Raw genomic sequence first — 17,524 nt, 5'->3', positions numbered from 1 at the left:
TCATAGACACGTTTGTATAGACGGAATGTAATCTGGTGGGAACATAATTTGCCTGATGTTATACCTTAACAGAGATTTCCACGAAGGATACCCATCAGTGCCAAGACTTCTGATTTCAGGTTGTTTTTTTTTTACTTTATATTGTCATGTTACTAATTTGTTGATTTCTGTATTTGCCAGATAATATCAGTTCTTAGTTAGCTGCTTTTTAATAAAACAAAGAAACAATGAAAGACTCTTTGGAAAAGAAGTATTTGGTGGCAAGACCAGTTTATTCAGAGGACTCCTTCACTGCTGATCATGAGTTAGTGGAAAGACATCACACCACCACATTGGATCTTCTAAAAAGGACCTGTAGGTAAGAAGTGGATTTTATAAGAGCATCCTTTATTGAAATCAGTTTTTGACAAAATGCGTATGCTATAGCCAAGTCTTTGTCAACGTTTTCAAGCCAAGTACTCCATAGTGGCAAGAAGTAACAAGCATCTGTACTTCCAAGGAAGCAATCAGTTTTTAATGTTATTAAAAGGTCTACTCTCACACTGCCATCAGAGGCTCTGTTTGAAGACTCTGTTGGAAGTTACTTCATATGGGATGGGAAGTATAGTGAAGCATCCCATCTAAATGACAGGCACCATGTTGGACACCTGATGGACCTCATTAAAGATTAATGAGGTCTGTCATGTGATTTTGGTGTCTGTTGTGTGATAGATCCAGCTACTGCATCATGGTTTCTGTTAAGAAGAGATGAACAAAAAGCAGCTTACAGTACATACGGTGCCGTGCAAAGTTTCTGCCATATCCTCCACACATTTATATAGGACATGCCCCCAACTGACATTTGAATCACAAATATGGCACATGACACGTCTTAGCAGGCTAGTAAATTTATACAGACCATACACCAGACTTTCTAAATGAAAATATAGACCCGAGGCCTGACAGATCCTTTATACAGACCTCATCCCAGTCCTATATACAGACCCCAGACCAGACTATTCTGTTTACAGAACCCAGATTAGAGTAGACACAAGATCAGAACCCTTAAAAATTACAGACCCAAGCTCTCATAAAAATGTGTCAGCCAGATACCCCCTTATAACAAAACCAGACCAGACCAGACCGCCTCTTGTTTTCCTGGATAGATGTGCATAGAAAGAGGGGATTATGATCATGTAACAGACATGTATGTCTATGTCTTGTGGCTGCATACATGTATTTGTCATGTATTCTCCCATTAAATGGGAGTCCTGAAACTGTAACTAAGACATTAATGGTGTATACGGTATGTTCAATATGCCATAAATACAATATTTTAGTTGGTAATACCCCTTTAAATTTTATTTTCAACCCTTGACATTGGTTCAGTCTGACAATGTGGCCCCCAACCAGAAAAGGTTGTGCACCCCTGATTTAGAGCAATATTTCTGCATGTATCTGACTCTGCACCTTGTAGCTGGATATTTTCCATTAGAACAATCATTGAAGTGGTATGTGGTATTGTACATTTAGCATGTGCTACTGCAATCTGCCTGTCTCCATTATATGTGATTGTATTGGTAGTTTGTTGCAAACGTAGCTTCATGAAATACAACAATAGTGTTGTTTCCAGTAAAAAGAAAGGCTAATGTAAAATACAGATGTATTAACAGAGACTAGTAAAAATGAACCTCAGATGTTAAGAGTTGCTATGAGTAAAAGCCTACTAAGACTCCTGTAAAATTAATAATAAATGTTCAAGCAGCAAGTAATTGCTAGATAACGGTATAGAGCTACCCAATCTTTACCGTTTATGGGTGTAGTTCACTTTAAGAATTAACACATTAACCTTTGGAATTATTGACTTGGCAAATATGTGGAGACCAACCTGGTAGTTACCGGTGATAAATAATGTGACCTTCTACCTCCTCTTTGTAAACCGTTATGTAGTGTTCCTTTCATAGGGAGGGACAATGACAACTATATAGAACAACTTGTCACCTTGGTATGTGCGTGATAAAAAACACTCCCATATTTTCTTTACTTTTCCATACAGATGACAATTTTAAGGGACAAACATGTCTGTCATATGTCACCTAAAGGTAAATACATATGGCCACAAATTATGAGTTTTCTGTTTTCCAGGAGCAGTATCTTAAAACTCACTTTTGTAGAAAGACAGAAATTACACTCTGCAGTTAGAGATGAGAAAATCAGTTCTAAACAAATCAAATTCATAGTGAATTTCCCAAAAGCTTTGGTTTTCAGCAAAATCAAAACTTATGAAACTTATGGGATACGTCCCACGCAAATTGCTCAAAATAGCATGCGCCATTTGACAGATCAGAAGAACGAGAAGATGAGGATGGAAGATAACATGACCTTGGGAGGTGTTCTGGATTAGTGGACATTTCCATAATACCTAGCAGGCAACCTAAGCCAATCATGAGGTGTGATGCAGTAAATGGGTGTGTCATAGGCATTATATAACATCCCAGCCAGGAAATGCAAGTGTTTTCTGGGCTTATACATAAGAGGGATATGACATCTGGCAGACAGAGATCTTAAAAGGGTTGTCCGGGCTTTTATTATTGATGACCTATTCTCAGTTAAGGTCATCAATATCAGATCGCAGGGGTCTGACACCCGGCATCCCTGCTGATCAGCTGTATGAGGAGACGGTGTGCGCAGTGTGCACGTGCCATCTCCCGTCTCTGTTCCTGTTGACCACTGCTGTCTTTGGCAAAGGCCATAGACAGCAGCAGTGGACAGGAAGAGAGAAGGGAGACGGCACGTGCACACTGCTTGCACCGTATCCTCATACAGCTGATCGGCGGGATTGCTGGGTGTTGGACTCATATTGATGACCTATCCTGAGGATAGGTCTTCAATAGTTAAAGCCCAGACAACGCCTTTAAATCACAGAAAACAGTTAGGTAATGTCAGTGAGTGTGTTTCACAATGAGGAAAAGACAATAGATAGATTTACAAATATTTGGACATCCTTATACAGAATCATGATTTCTGAGCAGTGGATCGCTGTTTAGACCACACGATCTGCTGCCCAGAAACTATGATCAGTGGTGCCTGCATGAATGACGGGATCACCCGATAAACGAGCGTTCACATTTACAGGGGCAGATTGTCTGAAACAACCGTTCGCATAAACAGTGGTTCCCGATAATCTGGACGATTTATAAGTCCCCTAATCAGACCTCAGATCCGACCCCCAATATGAAAAAGACCTAAGATCAGATCCCCTATATGAAAAAGACCCCTATTCAGACCCCTAGTGAATATGATCCCCAATCAGACCCCCAGTATTTCTAAGACCCCCATTCAGACTTAAGATCAGACCCCTATGTTAATCAGACCTTAGAGCAGACAAGAAAATATAAATCATTTTACCTCTCCTGCTCTCTTCATGATCTTTCTGCTGCATTGTGCTGTGACCTGATGTGGCACAGCGTGAGGTCACAGGTTTTATTGAGATACTTGGAGTCACTATAAAAACCCGTTATAAGGTGCAGGGGTCCCTTTATCAGGCTATCAAGACAGAAGATAAAATACTTGACAGAAACTGACAGTTCACTAAGAAGAAAGCAGTGGCAAAACTGCACTAGAGTCACTCCGGTGGATAAGGACTTTGTTAATGATTAACACTTTAAAACTGCTGGAATAAAAAAAACACCTAAAGGAACAAATAAAGTATTCTAATATCCTAATGAGTGACAAATGATGTGAAGTAAATACAAAGATGTGCATGTGGGAAAAACTCTTCTGAATGAAAGGAGGAAAGAAGAGAGTTATCGAACAGCTCAGTCAGGAGTAGAGGTAAAAGTGGATATATGGAATGTAGAAAGCACAGATACTTGAGTATCAGTATTTCTGTGAGTAGAGCAATGGGAAAAATTTAATTGTATGCAATGTAATAGGAGCCACCGGATTGGAGGCAAGCATTGTAGATTGCTGGGCAATAGGGGTCTGATATAGTAAGACTGTACTCCTGCTCATCTGCACTAGAGGCTTTCCATGGCTAGTATCTGCCAGAGCAATGAAGTGAGTCTACTAGATGGATTAACCCAACAGAAGGGAAACAGAGATAATATATTATTTGGCGAGAGGATGAAACAAATACTATGGATAATTAAAACTGGAGTTATTGTGTGGGAATGAATGGACTAAGGCCTTATTCGCACAGTCAGTGTTTGGTCAGTGATTTCCATCAGTGATTTTGAGCCAAAACCAAGTGAGGGGTCCAAAACACAGAACAGGTGCAGATCTTTCCCTTCTAACTTATGTCTGTGTAGTATCCACTCCTGGTTTTGGCTCACAATCACTGATGGAAATCACTGACAAAACACTGACTGTGTGAATGAAGCCTAAGATAGCAACAAATAATTTGCATTAAGATTGGTGTGGTCCAATGCGTACAGGGGAAAAATCGAAGGTATTCAAATCTAGATTTAGAGGGAAACACTATCTGATGAAAGAATTAATAGAAGCTGCTTGACTAAAAGCAAAGAATATTATTCAAAGCTGATGACTGATGCAGGTAAAATCAGGAATATCTACCATATGCTACTTTCTGTTTTACCATTATGCCAATTGAAAAAAAACTCTTTACCAGAAAAATGTATTTTTTTTATCAGTTACAATGCTTCCAGCCATATGAGTAAGATGAAAGCCTTGACAGTAATTTCTAGATCCATTAGCTACCTGTATTGTGTAAGTTTCATATTACCATTTTGCACAATATTAATCATTATTTAATTATTTTTAATTTTGTATACAGTATTTATATCAGTAGTAATACATCAAAGCAATGGGACTTTTTACCTTCAAGACATTTCGCTAGTCATCCAGAGTATATGTATATATATCTCATATTTTTTTTTATAGATGTTGTGCATACAATGATTATTATGTTATCATGTCTTTATATTTATCTTTTCACTATATTTTTTATAGTATTCTTTTCAGCTGCAGTCATCCAATATACCTCTTCTTATCCACTGATTAAGTAATCTCAGTTTATTCTGACCACTGCCTCCTTTTTTCCCATCTGCATCGGATCAGTTAATCCCACCACACCAATCTTATTGCCAATTATTCATTGCTATCTCTCATTCATTCGCACACAACTCCTCATTCACTATTCGGTTTTAATTATCCATAGTATTTATCCCATCATTTCTGTGCTTCATCATATCTGTTTTTCTTTCCATTATATTAATCCATCTCCTACATGCACATGCATGAGACTTACGCTCTGGCAGATACCTGCTGTTAGTAGCCTTCTGTGTGCATGTGCCATGCGGTCATCCACATCAGACCCCTATTGCCTGCCAACCTACAATACTTACCACCTCTCCAGCAGCTTTTGCTACATTGTTTCTTCACATTGCTATACTCAAAGCAACGCTGATAGTCATGTATCATTCCTCACTACATCCCACATATCCTCATTTATCTCCATTCTTCAGTGAACAGTTCTCTACCTCTCTGCCTTCCTCAACCACTGAATGAGCTGACTTTTTCCCACATTCGCATCTATGTATTTTATTTACTCATTTGGGTGTTTTTTTTATTTTTTATTCTAGCTGTGTTTTAGCCCAAAAGCCAATCAATTCCCTGCACGAAGGGCTGGCTCTAGTGCGGCTTTGGTGTAATGTTGTTATACTGTAGTTAGCTTGCCTGTTTGTGTCAAGAGTTTTATCTTCTGTGATTATAACATGAATAAGGGGCCCCTGTGCCCTCACAATACAAACCGTTGGATCTACTCGGGTCTTTAGGCAGTTTTGTCTCCAGGTGATGCCATTCTTGCAGCAACCGGAAAGACTTGCACAGCAAATATTACTGGGTTTAACTCTGACTGGACAAATAGCATTCTCTGAGTAATTCCATGTGCAATAAGTTACCTCTGCACAGATAAATGATAACTTCTTGCTTGATTACATTTGCTAAAAAAAAAAAAAAAAAATTTAATTGCAGGCAGGCTAATTGGTTTCAGAAATTGTTGTGGTAAACTACATATGACCCAAGAACTGGTTTCAGCAAGCTACTTCATAAGAAATTGAGGGCCCATTTATATGTGCCAATTCACAAAGTGTCCTCAATCATTGCCCTCACGAGTTGCATTTACATAAAGCAATCACCTCCTTAGTATGGGATGAACAATCGTTACTGTGATCATTCATCCCATGCAGTTTCATTGTTGGCAGCAAATCCTTGTATACGCAGGACAACATGATGCCAACAAATGATGATTTTATGTGCCAAATAAATTATTTCATCACCACACTGCTCATTTGTCGGGTGATCAGCAGCAGATATACATGGGCCAATTATCAGGAAAAAGCGTTGACACAAACATTTGATCCAAATAATTTAAATAGACTTTTAGGCCTCACTGTCTTCACCATGCCCTACCCCTTACACGTTTCATAGTTAAATATAGTGGATTTTACCCATTTTATTGAAAAGGTGAAATCCATATCAAAATCCACATATAAGTACCTGCATTAAAGGGGTTATCCTACAGTCAGAAAGACCTCCCAGAACGGCCAACCCGCAGTGGAGATCATTCTTAACTGGTCCCCAATACTGGGTTCAGTGTCTAACACTCCTGGGCCGGCTTCCTCTCCCTGCTGAACTGAGATCATAATCTGTCAATGGGAGGGCATGTGACTGCTACAGCTAATCACCTGCTCCCCTTGCGTCACATGACCAGTTCTCACAATAAAAGGGAAGATGGTTACCTCTGCTGCCTGGCATCTCAGGGAGCTATATAGACCGAACCCAGTGGTGAGGACCAGGCAAGTATGATCTTTACAGTGGGTCGGCCACTTTAGAAGGTCTGTCTGATTCTTGGATAATCTCTTTAATGTTTTGTTCAAGTCCAGCACAGAATTGTAAACTAATGTAACATGAGTGTTTTTGAATGAAGTTAGATGGTGAGGTAGGAGTTCAGGTACCAGTGTTTTCAACATCTGAGACCATCTTTTTCTCACTTCATTTTGTATTTGTTTGCATGACCCACATAGAGGCAGATTTCGCCATTTATTAAACAGTAGTTTCCTGAATATTATCCTATCAGAACACCACTTGTTAGAGAGGACCTACCACCTCTCCAGACATGTCTGTAGTAGTTAATGTCACGAACCAGCGGGTATGAACCCACTGTGCCATGTGTCCTACCTCCTCTAAGGGCGTTGTCTAAGTGAACCCCTGGATCTTCCCAGTGCTAGTGGTGGTAGACTTTTCTGAGGGGAACACCAGGTCGCTACCTCTTGAGGAGGATAGGCACACGAGGCAGCTGGTCCAGGCAGACCAGGAGGTACCTGAGAAAGGTACCAGACATGCAGGACCGAAGGATGAGGCAGAGGCGTAGTCAGACAGTCAAAAGGTCAGGGCAGGCGGCACAGGTCAGGCAATCCGGGTCGGCAACAGGAGAGTCAAGGCAAGCAGATAGGAATCTAACAGATAGCAGAGTCCAGGAATACAGATACGAGTCAGGAACACAAGAACACTAGCGGAAAACAGGAACCTTAGCAGACACAAGGACCTTGACACTGAGGCATCTGGGAAGGGGGCTAAGCCACTTATATATGCGCAGGAGGGCCTAACCTATAGAGCCCAGGAAGTGACGCGCGCCGGCCCTTAAGGAAGTGCTGCAGGAAACAAGCAGAAAGCTTGCTGTGGCCAGGGCTGAGAGCAAACTGTGGAGCGGATCCCAGAACAGCACCCACACAGACAGAGACCAGGACTTCAGCGGTGAATAGGAAGCACCGGCCGCAGATCACCGCTAAAAATGGCGCCCGGGACCACGGCGGTAAGCAGGGCAACAGCCGCTGTTACAGTAAATACTTGCATTCCCCATACAATACCAATTCTAGAGCATCTATTCTTAAACTGTATATTGTGCCATTCCTTTATTGTTCCTTCTAGAAGTTGAATGAATTGCCAGCAGTCTGCAATAAAGGTCCATCTGGGTGTTGCCAGTTGCAGATGGATTGCTAATCAGTCTATGATTGTAAAGTTCTGCAGAATATGTTGCTGCTGTATAGCTAAAGATTATTATAGTATAGTTATTATAGATAGAGGCAGACTGTGCAGGGTCCCATCTCAAATTAGTAACACTCATCTGGTCCTTCATTGCAAACTGTTAGCAAGTCATTTAACTTATCAGGAATAGGAAAGGAATGTCACATCATACTGTCATAAGAATACAGGGGGAATTTATCATAAGAGGAATATTGGAAGTCAGTTTTGCTTGAGTCTGCATTCGCGTACTTTATGCAACATTTATGAAATGACTCGGTGTTTGATAAATTTGTCTTGTCCCTAAACCTAACACTTTTGTCTAGAAAAGCTACTCCACTTTCCTACTCTCTTACTAGAGTGAAATTGTGACTTTTTCTGAGATTTTTTTAAAAAAGTCTCATTAATAGATCTGGAGGGAAACTCATTAACATACCTAACAACGGCCACTTTTCCAACCATATTCCAAAACTGGAGTGAGTGGTGTAAAAATGCAAAAAGTTGTAAAAAAATTTCACAAGTGAGTGCAAAAAGTCAAAGAAACCCTATTTTTTGAAGCCAGAATTCTGGAGTGAAGGCATGGCAAATAAGGGCCACAGGCTCCAGAATTACTGAATTCCAGAATGGAAGTCGTAGTTACTAAAACACACATGTATGGGTGTGAGAGGTCCTTTTATACAGGCCAACGATCGCAAACATTTATTTGACCAATCAGTGGCCCATCTAAACATCCCACTGATCAGCTGACATGGTAATTTGCCAGGTGATCAGGGCTTTCATGCTTTAAAATGCTGACTGGACAGTAGCACATCTCCTCATGTACACAAGGAATGTGTTCCCAGCATAATATAAAGTATATGGGGGAAGATTGATCATGGTAACGATCATCTGTCCCTCATGCAGTTTCCATTGGCCTTTGGAAAAGCACTTTAAAACAAGCCTCGGAATGTGAGTACCAAAGGTGAACCAGAGAGGAATGGAAAGTGGTTACCTGTCTAATCAATGTCAGTGTTTGTAAAGATCAAAATTTAGCAATACACAAATCATGCATGTTGTCAACATTTTATTAAAAGTATAAAGAATGTTCTCGCAGAACTTATTCTTCCATTGACGTAAAGCCTGTGAGCAGGATACATTACCTAGGCACTGATGCTGGTCAGATTAATTTCTTTGTGGCTTACTCAGGTTCCATGGAGGCATTTAATAGAACATTGCTTCATTGTAAGTCATGATGACAACAGATACATTTTTCTTAAAGGGCTTATCACATCCTTACAGAAGTAATGAAGAACTGGCCTTATACCTTTGCAGCCGCATAATTGCAGACTTCTTTTTCTTCTAGTCTCCCTCATTTGGCCACTATTGGTGCCTTTAGTTTTAGGACCTGATAGCAGTAAGAAATTGTAAGAAGGGCAGTTCCCAGCTCTTAGTGTGCATAGCTGAGGAGATGTTCCATTGACACTGAGAACTGGGGACCTCACATCTGACAATTCACTCATATTGGGAACTAAAACTAATGGCACCGATAGCAACTGAACGGAAGAGGATAGAAGAAAAGGCAATAATGCGGCTGTAAATGTATACAGAAAGTTGCACTTCTGTGAGGATACTTAGGACTCAACTGTATTTATAGAGCTTCTCCATGCCATTGCATCAATTAAATGAATTCACTTGCTACACAGTTATCAAATGTATAACCTATTTTAGATGGCACCGGAGACTTATTCACATTGAGTTGATTAAAGTGTGCTGAAAACATAATTTTAGAATTTACATGTCCATCACAGATCTTATGTAGGATAATTTTAACATTTCAAACTTTTTTCTGTTTGTCTAGATGATATTTAGATCTTCATTACATTCCGTGCGAACATAACAGGTCTGTGTTTTATTGCAGTTGTTCCTCAAAGAAAGCAAAAGAAATTGCGCTATCTTTTATCCCTATTGTTTCATGGCTTCCTAACTACCAATTTAAGGAATGGATTCTCAGTGATATAATTTCTGGAGTTACTACAGGGCTTGTTGCTGTGCTGCAAGGTCAGTTCACAAGTGTAACAAGAAATATCCCACAAAAATGTCTTTACAAAGATATGCCTAGAAATAATTCTCATCACGTGTGTGGTAGTGAACAGAGTATCATAATCATTCGTTGTTGCCAATTTAGTTCCCAAATTTTTTCCTGATTAGACTGAATATATGGATCTGTATATGTATAACACTTTAGGACAGAATTGGGGTTTGGTTTTTGTGCAAGTTTTTCAATTTCAGCTCATCACCAAGCCTTTTCTCAAGCGGCTCCTGTGTTTAGCTGAAATGTTGCAATTGGTAGAAATATGGATTCATCAAGGAGATGCTGCTTCCATCTCCTTCCTGATGTTTGAATTTTAGAATTTTTAAAATTGGGTCTTGCTATTACCAAGGTGCTACTGCACTCCTTTTTATAGTTTCTACATATGTGTTAGATTAAGAAGAAACAATCCTTTCAACCACTTCTACAATTATGCGCAGGGTGACCTTTCAATATATATATGGATGAGATACAAGTACAGGAAGCAGGTATATAAAGTATAGTATAGTCCGAGCACTCACATACGGGTATATGGAACCCGTATTTAATAAACATCAGAATGCAATACAATAAAAACTAAAAATAAAACTAAAACCCCGGATAATGGAACTCCAGTTGGGGATGTACTCTATATAAAGTGCTTCTGCTTGGGAACGTATTTCCTAAGAGAATAAACGTCCTGGGAACGATTAATAAAGTTAATACAACTTCAAATGGGCTGATGCATATGAAACACCATGAATGTGCACAGATAGATACTGAAGAAACCTGCCAGTCAAAGGGATTCACAGCAATAGTTAAATTCAAACAAAGTTCAGTAAATGTGGTGCGGTACTGATAACCCACACGCCGAGGCATCCCACAGCTGTGCGAGACCAACACCACTTGTTACCTGTCCCGAGTCAATAAATAGATTCTAGGAAGTATTTGGGCCTAGCAATTAGCGTAACCCAGAAAAGAAAGTAAAATCGTATGAGAATCATATAAGACATGTAAACCTATGAACAAACAGGACGAGCTCAAGAGGAAATGGAGATGGTATCTTGGTCTCCTGTTGAATCGTCCCCGTGTCATCATAGGTGACTTGTTGTGCTCCTGGTAATAGTTGTGTACTACAGGGGGGGTGTATTGGGGATCCCTGTGTTCCCATTCCTGTGAATCCTGTTTGTTCCTCAAATTGTATGTGTGTCTCGTTGGGGAAGGTGAATTTCGCATTCTCCTGGGAGAACGTTGTGTCCTGTAGGGGGTAATTTTACATGGGCCAAGAACCTGGACAGTTATTGAGGACAAATGTTCATACAAATACTCATTCCCAATAACTGTCTTGTCTAAAGGTGCTGCTGATCACCTGATGAACAAGTAAAACATTTGTTCATCGAGTGATCGCATCTTTTATGTGCCACCTAAAATCATTGCTTGTGGGCAGCAACATCGTCCTGTGTAAACCAGGATCTACTACTGCACAGAAACAATGAATCTGCATAGGATGAACAATCAGAGCAGCAAGTGTTCATCCTCAAACAAATGGGATGATTGCTGCAGATAAATGCAGCAATGGCAATAATCGGGAACAAATAGTTAATTTCTGATCATCGCCTGTGCATCGGCCAATGTAAAGGAACCCTATTGAAAATGTTTTCTTTTTATTTGAAGTGCTTTATTTACTTTTATGCTTTGTGCAATGAGAAAATGTTTTGCTTGAAAAATTATTGTATATTTCAGGTCTGGCTTATGCTCTCCTTGCCAATGTGTCTCCTGGCTATGGGTTATATACTTCCTTCTTCCCAGTTGTGGTCTATTTTTTCTTAGGGACTTCCAAACATATTTCAGCTGGTAAGTTGTAGATTTGAAGTAACTTTAATAAAACATTCTAGAGGCTTATGAATTGTTAGAATAATTTTTTCTTTAAATATACTAATATCATTTGTAGGTCCTTTCCCTGTTGTAAGCCTAATGGTGGGCTCAGTGGTAGCTAATCTTGTTCCTGATACTGCAAGTAGTGGAAATTCTACTGTTACTAATTCTACTAATGAAGATTTGATAAATGATCAACGTATAATTGTGGCAGCATCCCTGACTTTTTTAGTTGGAATTATTCAGGTTTGTTTGACTCATATAAATTCTTTTAGAAAGTTATTTTATACATGTGTTTATCCATGCGCAAAGCATTGTGGCACCATGAAGATGCCCCTATGCACATGGATATATATAAATCATCCAGTAACTGTGTCAGATACGTAAGGAAATTTTAAAAATCAGATTAATTTGCAAAATGTAATGTAACAACTGGGATATTTGTATTTAGGCTACTTTCACACTAGCGTTCGGAGCGGGTACGTCTGATGTTTCATCAGACGGATCCGCTCCTATAATGCAGACGTTTGCATCCGTTCAGAACGGATCCGTCTGCATTATAACTTAGAAAAATTTCTAAGTGTGAAAGTAGCCTGAGCGGATCCATTCAGACTTTACATTGAAAGTCAATGGGGGACGGATCTGCTTGAAGATTGAGCCATATAGTGTCATCTTCAAGCGGATCCGTCCCCATTGACTTCCATTATAAGTCTGGACGGATCCGCTTGCCTCCGCACGGCCAGGCGGACACGCGAACGCTGCAAGCAGCGTTCAGGTGTCCGCTCACTGAGCGGAGGCTGAACGCTGGCAGGCGGATGCATTCTCAGTGGATCCGCCTCCACTCAGAATGCATTGGGGCCGGACGGCTGCGTTCAGGGCCGCTCGTGAGCCCCTTCAAACGGAGCTCACGAGCGGACACCTGAACGCAGGTGTGAAAGTAGCCTTATCGAAGTCAATTGAAATGCTATTAACATTTTTTTTCTTTTCTAGTTGGCTTTGGGACTTCTTCGAGTTGGATTTATTGTTATCTATTTATCAGAGCCCTTGATAAATGGCTTCACAACTGCTGCTGCAATTGAAGTTGTTATATCACAACTGAAATACATTTTTGGTCTTAAAGTCAGTTCCTATAGTGGGCCACTTGCAAATTTTTATGTAAGTTGCTTATGTAGTGCTCTTCTATTATCAGTTTGTTTGTAAGGAACAGGGAAAACTCATTTTTAAGGATTAATCCCATCTATTTATGGTGATCATCTGTGGTGATCATTTGATTTCTGATGTGTTCAGTTTTGCGGTCTGTAAAATGTAGATCTGCAAAAAACGGATGCTGGCTGTGTGCATTTCATATTTTGAGAAACGTAACAGATGGCCCCTAATAAAACAGTCCTATCCTTGTCCATAATGTGGACAATAATAGGGCATGTTCTATTCTTTTGCGGAATGTCCATACAGACACGTAATGCAGACGGCCCCATTGAAGTGAATGGTTCCGCATATGTGCCACAAAAAAAACAGAACGGACGCGGAAAAAAAATATATTTGTGTGCATATGCCCTAAATCTGGTATTGTATGCCTATTGGAATGAATGGGAAACCAAGTAATATATGGTCATGCTGAGTGGGTTCCACTCTTTGCAGTGTAGTAATGAGTTACAAGGTATATCCTAATGGGAAAAACTCTTTAAGTAATGCACCTTCTTCACTCACAGCTACATAGTAAAATAGCACATTCATGACAGTTAACACTAGGATGTCTACTATTTTTCTATAAAAGCAGGTTGACAATTTAACTTGTACTGAGCTATAATATTACATATATGGTGCTTTGCTGTATCTTCTTAGAACTCTGATTTCATATGGCGGAATCAGATGCCATATTACAGAGCATTCTATATAGGGGCAATTATTCACTGTAATATAGTGCAATACAGGGTCACCATACAGAGTACTCTGAGTACCTAGAAAGAAGCCACTGGGACAGTTGTGCCATATACATAAGACCTTACATGATTCTTCATACTTCATGTGGTGTAATTTAATAGAGTTATCAGGGCTACAGATATTGACCTAACCTTAGGATATCAGTATCAGATCGGTAGGGTTCCAACACCTGGCACAACCATGATCAACTGTTTTGGGCAGCCGTAGTGCCAGTTACTATACAATGTGCAGAGCTGGAAGCAGATGGCTCCGTACACTGGGGACTGGCCTGCCCTCGTACTGCAGCTCAGCTCCCATTCAAGTGAATCCTCATAATTCTGATATTGATGATGACCTACCCTGAGGATAGGTCATCAACATCTGTAGCCCAGACAACCTCTTTAACTATTGGATTACAATTTACTATTGCACATTTGCTGTACTTGTTCTCATAGTTTAAAGCAGGCATGCTCATCCTGAGGCCCTCCAGCTGTTGTAAAACTACAACTCCCACAATGCCCTGCTGTAGGCTGATAGCTGTAGGTTGTTCGGGCATGCTGGGAGTTGTAGTTTTGCAACAGATGGAGGGCCGCAGGTTGAGCATGCCTGGTTTAAAGCAAACCTAAAAAAAAAATATATAAACATTTTACTGTGTTTTACTTTCAGGTTCTTTCCCTCTAGCAGTTATTAAATGGTTTCATATTTATTTAGGTACTGGAGAGTATATTTACTCAGATAACGAAAACCATTGTTGCTGATCTTATTATAGCAATTATTGTAATGATCTGTGTGTATATTGTGAAAGAACTTAACAACCGCTATAAGTCAAAGCTGCCAGTGCCGATTCCTATAGAAATCATAATGGTGAGTAGTGTAACCATATAAAATGATTGACATAAAACACAGGAATATGCCTAACATCTCAAATGCAGTTTCAGTTTAAGTATGGCTTTGAGGCTTCCTTTGCCTTTACCATCGTTTTTGGTGGCTTTTTAAATTGTAAAATGACCATAAATTCCATGTGTTTTAATACAAGTGTATTTGAAAACTCCTGAAAATGTTTAACTTGGAAAAAAAAACATCACTGACACATAAAAATATCAGAAATGAAAAAAGAAACTGCAAAAATGCATTGTTAGTATTGTGTTATATATTTCAGCTAACATCTGGCTGAAGAAAAAATGCTGGGGCAAAAGCCGGGAAAAAAGCTACATAAAACACTGCATTTTTCCTAAAACATTATATATGAATCCACCTTTACTGAATGGCTGGTAAACCCAGCCCTGCAGCTTTAATTACTTGTCAGTACAGAAATGTGTTGGTTTATGCACTGTAGTCTGGCTGTGTAGTCTGGACCGCCCCTTCACAGTCGTTAGAAGACAGAGAAAGGCTCAGACTAGGCAGCCAGACTATCATGCAACAACAAACTTTGACTACTGCTAAACAAAGCAAGCTCAAAAGTTAATAAAGTTATGTAAAAAAGCTATACAATAGGTAAATTAAATTTTTTGTTTAATCTAAATACATTATAAAGTGGGGTCACTCTTTAGACGACAAAATATTTGACTGCATAAAATAAGAATGTTTGTAATTTCATCATGCATTATATTGAGTGCTTACGGCAGTAGGTCTCATAGAAAAGCTCCTTTTCCTTTTTACTTACAGACAATAATTGCTGCAGGAGTGTCCTACGCATTTAATTTCAAAGACAAATATAACGTAAATATTGTAGGAACTATACAAAGAGGGTAAGTATTTCATGTATTAAAGAGGTTTTCCACCTATTTTCAGGATAGGGGATTAGTATCTGATCAGGGGATCATGTTTATACTGTCTGGCCCTCTCAATCAAAGTACAGAGTGCGCAGCAGTTGCAGAGAGAGTTGAGAGTCTAGGAGTAACGGCATCATCGTTCATTTAATTTTTCTCAGCAATGCAGGCACATATGAACATGAGACCAAAACAGATGTCTTCAGCTGCCAAGTGCAGATGAAACAGGTCAGACAGTTTCATAGCTACAAATCTGCTGACAGATGCCCTTTAAGTATGTCCTCAAAAAGTACCTTCAGTACAGAAGTTTCTGAGAGTTCCCAAGGACATTTCGGCCTATAAAATCCCTACTCTTTGGCATATGTAAACCTCTATAGCTACATGAAACCACAAATTCCATGGATTACAGCAGATTTCACCCTATTAATTTCAAAGCATGTGGGTGAGATTTATTATAATGTTTTCCACATTGCTGCTACTATAATACACTGTGGATTCTCTGGCGGCAAATCTGGATGGAAAAACTGCAACAATTCCAATGCGTGTAGACATAGAATTCTTAAGTGTTTTAAAGTTAAAGGGGTTGTTAGGTTGGAAGCCTGTTAATAATAAGTTTAAAAAAACTTACATTACTTTTCTGCATCCAGTGCCACTGCTTTGTTCTCTTCCCCAGACTGCAGCCAGTGATGTATTGTCCTGTATACCACGGCAGCCAATCACTGGCCTCAACAATTGTGCACCCTACATCATTAAGGCCAGAGATTGGCTGCAGTGATACATGAAACATCACCAGCTGTAGCCCACGGAATAGGACAGTAGTGGTGCTGGATCGGAGCGGGCACAGGAAGGTAAAGTAAATTTTTAAAATTATTTTACCAGGCTCCCTGCACTATGAACTATTATACAAATTATGTAATGTTATAAAGGTGCATTTTTTCATGTGTTTCCAATAATCCTAGTTTCATTTTTTTTAAACTAAATGTTCCATTTCCAATACGCATTCATATGTTTTTTACATAGATACCAGGCTCCTGTTGCACCAAGCATATCTGTTTTTCAAGCTTGCATTGCTAATTCTTTCTCCATTGCAATTGTTGGATTTGCTGTTGCCTTTTCGGTTGCTAAGGTCTATGCCATCAAGCATAATTACACTATCAACGGGAACCAGGTAACAAGAGTTTGCCTTGTACAAAATCAACTCTGTTTCGGTTTATAAGTGAATATGAGCAGCTAATTATTTGTAAATGCTGGAGTACAGACGCTGGTAATGAGCATGTAATGGAAATTGTAATTACACATTAGTGGGGTCATTTATCAAACTGATGTAAAGTAGAACTGGCTTAGTTGCCCATAGAAACCAATCAGATTCTACCTTTCATTTTTTGACAGCTCCTTTGGAAAATTAAAGGTGGAATCTGATTGGTTGCTATGGGCAACTAAGCCAGTTCTACTTTACACCAGTTTGATAAATTAAATTATTTCCCCTGCATTGCCAGAGGATGCGCTTAATTTATGAGGAGCTGCACACATCGTCATAAATTAAGTGCAATCCTCCAGCAGTCCATGTAGCTAGTATAGATTTCAGTCATCATTTATGCTAGAAAACTGGAGTACCGTAAATGATGATAAAAGTGCCAGGACCAATGGCCCATGCTCTGCCCGCTTTTCATAAAGTGGTGAGGGAACCATAAAAACCCTCCTTTAAATGACGTTTAAAGAATTGTAAACCTGCGGTTTGAGGCTTTTTTACACCAGTTTCTGTTGACAGAGGCATAATAAATGATTCCTTTATTCTTCGCTAGAACCATTGCAGAAGATGCCTCTATAGTACATGATGCAATCATACATGCCACAATTTTTGGGGGGAATCCCTGAGTAAAATGTATGCCCT

General features: G+C 39.5%; 1 protein-coding gene across 1 annotated transcript in view; it reads left to right on the top strand.

Moving 5' to 3' along the window:
- Nucleotides 1-227: 227 nt before the first annotated feature.
- The window catches only part of SLC26A3 (solute carrier family 26 member 3), a 67,473-nt gene continuing 50,176 nt past the window's right edge, over nt 228-17,524 (top strand). Inside the window, exons 1-8 of the mRNA XM_040414010.1 lie at nt 228-358; nt 9,920-10,059; nt 11,813-11,923; nt 12,021-12,190; nt 12,935-13,099; nt 14,576-14,728; nt 15,530-15,612; nt 16,654-16,801. Coding sequence (XP_040269944.1) covers nt 228-358; nt 9,920-10,059; nt 11,813-11,923; nt 12,021-12,190; nt 12,935-13,099; nt 14,576-14,728; nt 15,530-15,612; nt 16,654-16,801 — 1,101 coding nt within the window. The remainder of the gene's footprint in view (nt 359-9,919; nt 10,060-11,812; nt 11,924-12,020; nt 12,191-12,934; nt 13,100-14,575; nt 14,729-15,529; nt 15,613-16,653; nt 16,802-17,524) is intronic.

This window comes from Bufo bufo, chromosome 1 (genome assembly GCF_905171765.1).
Source record: "Bufo bufo chromosome 1, aBufBuf1.1, whole genome shotgun sequence".
NCBI classification, from domain to species: Eukaryota; Metazoa; Chordata; class Amphibia; order Anura; family Bufonidae; genus Bufo; species Bufo bufo.
This window is presented reverse-complemented; position numbering and strand designations above follow the sequence as displayed.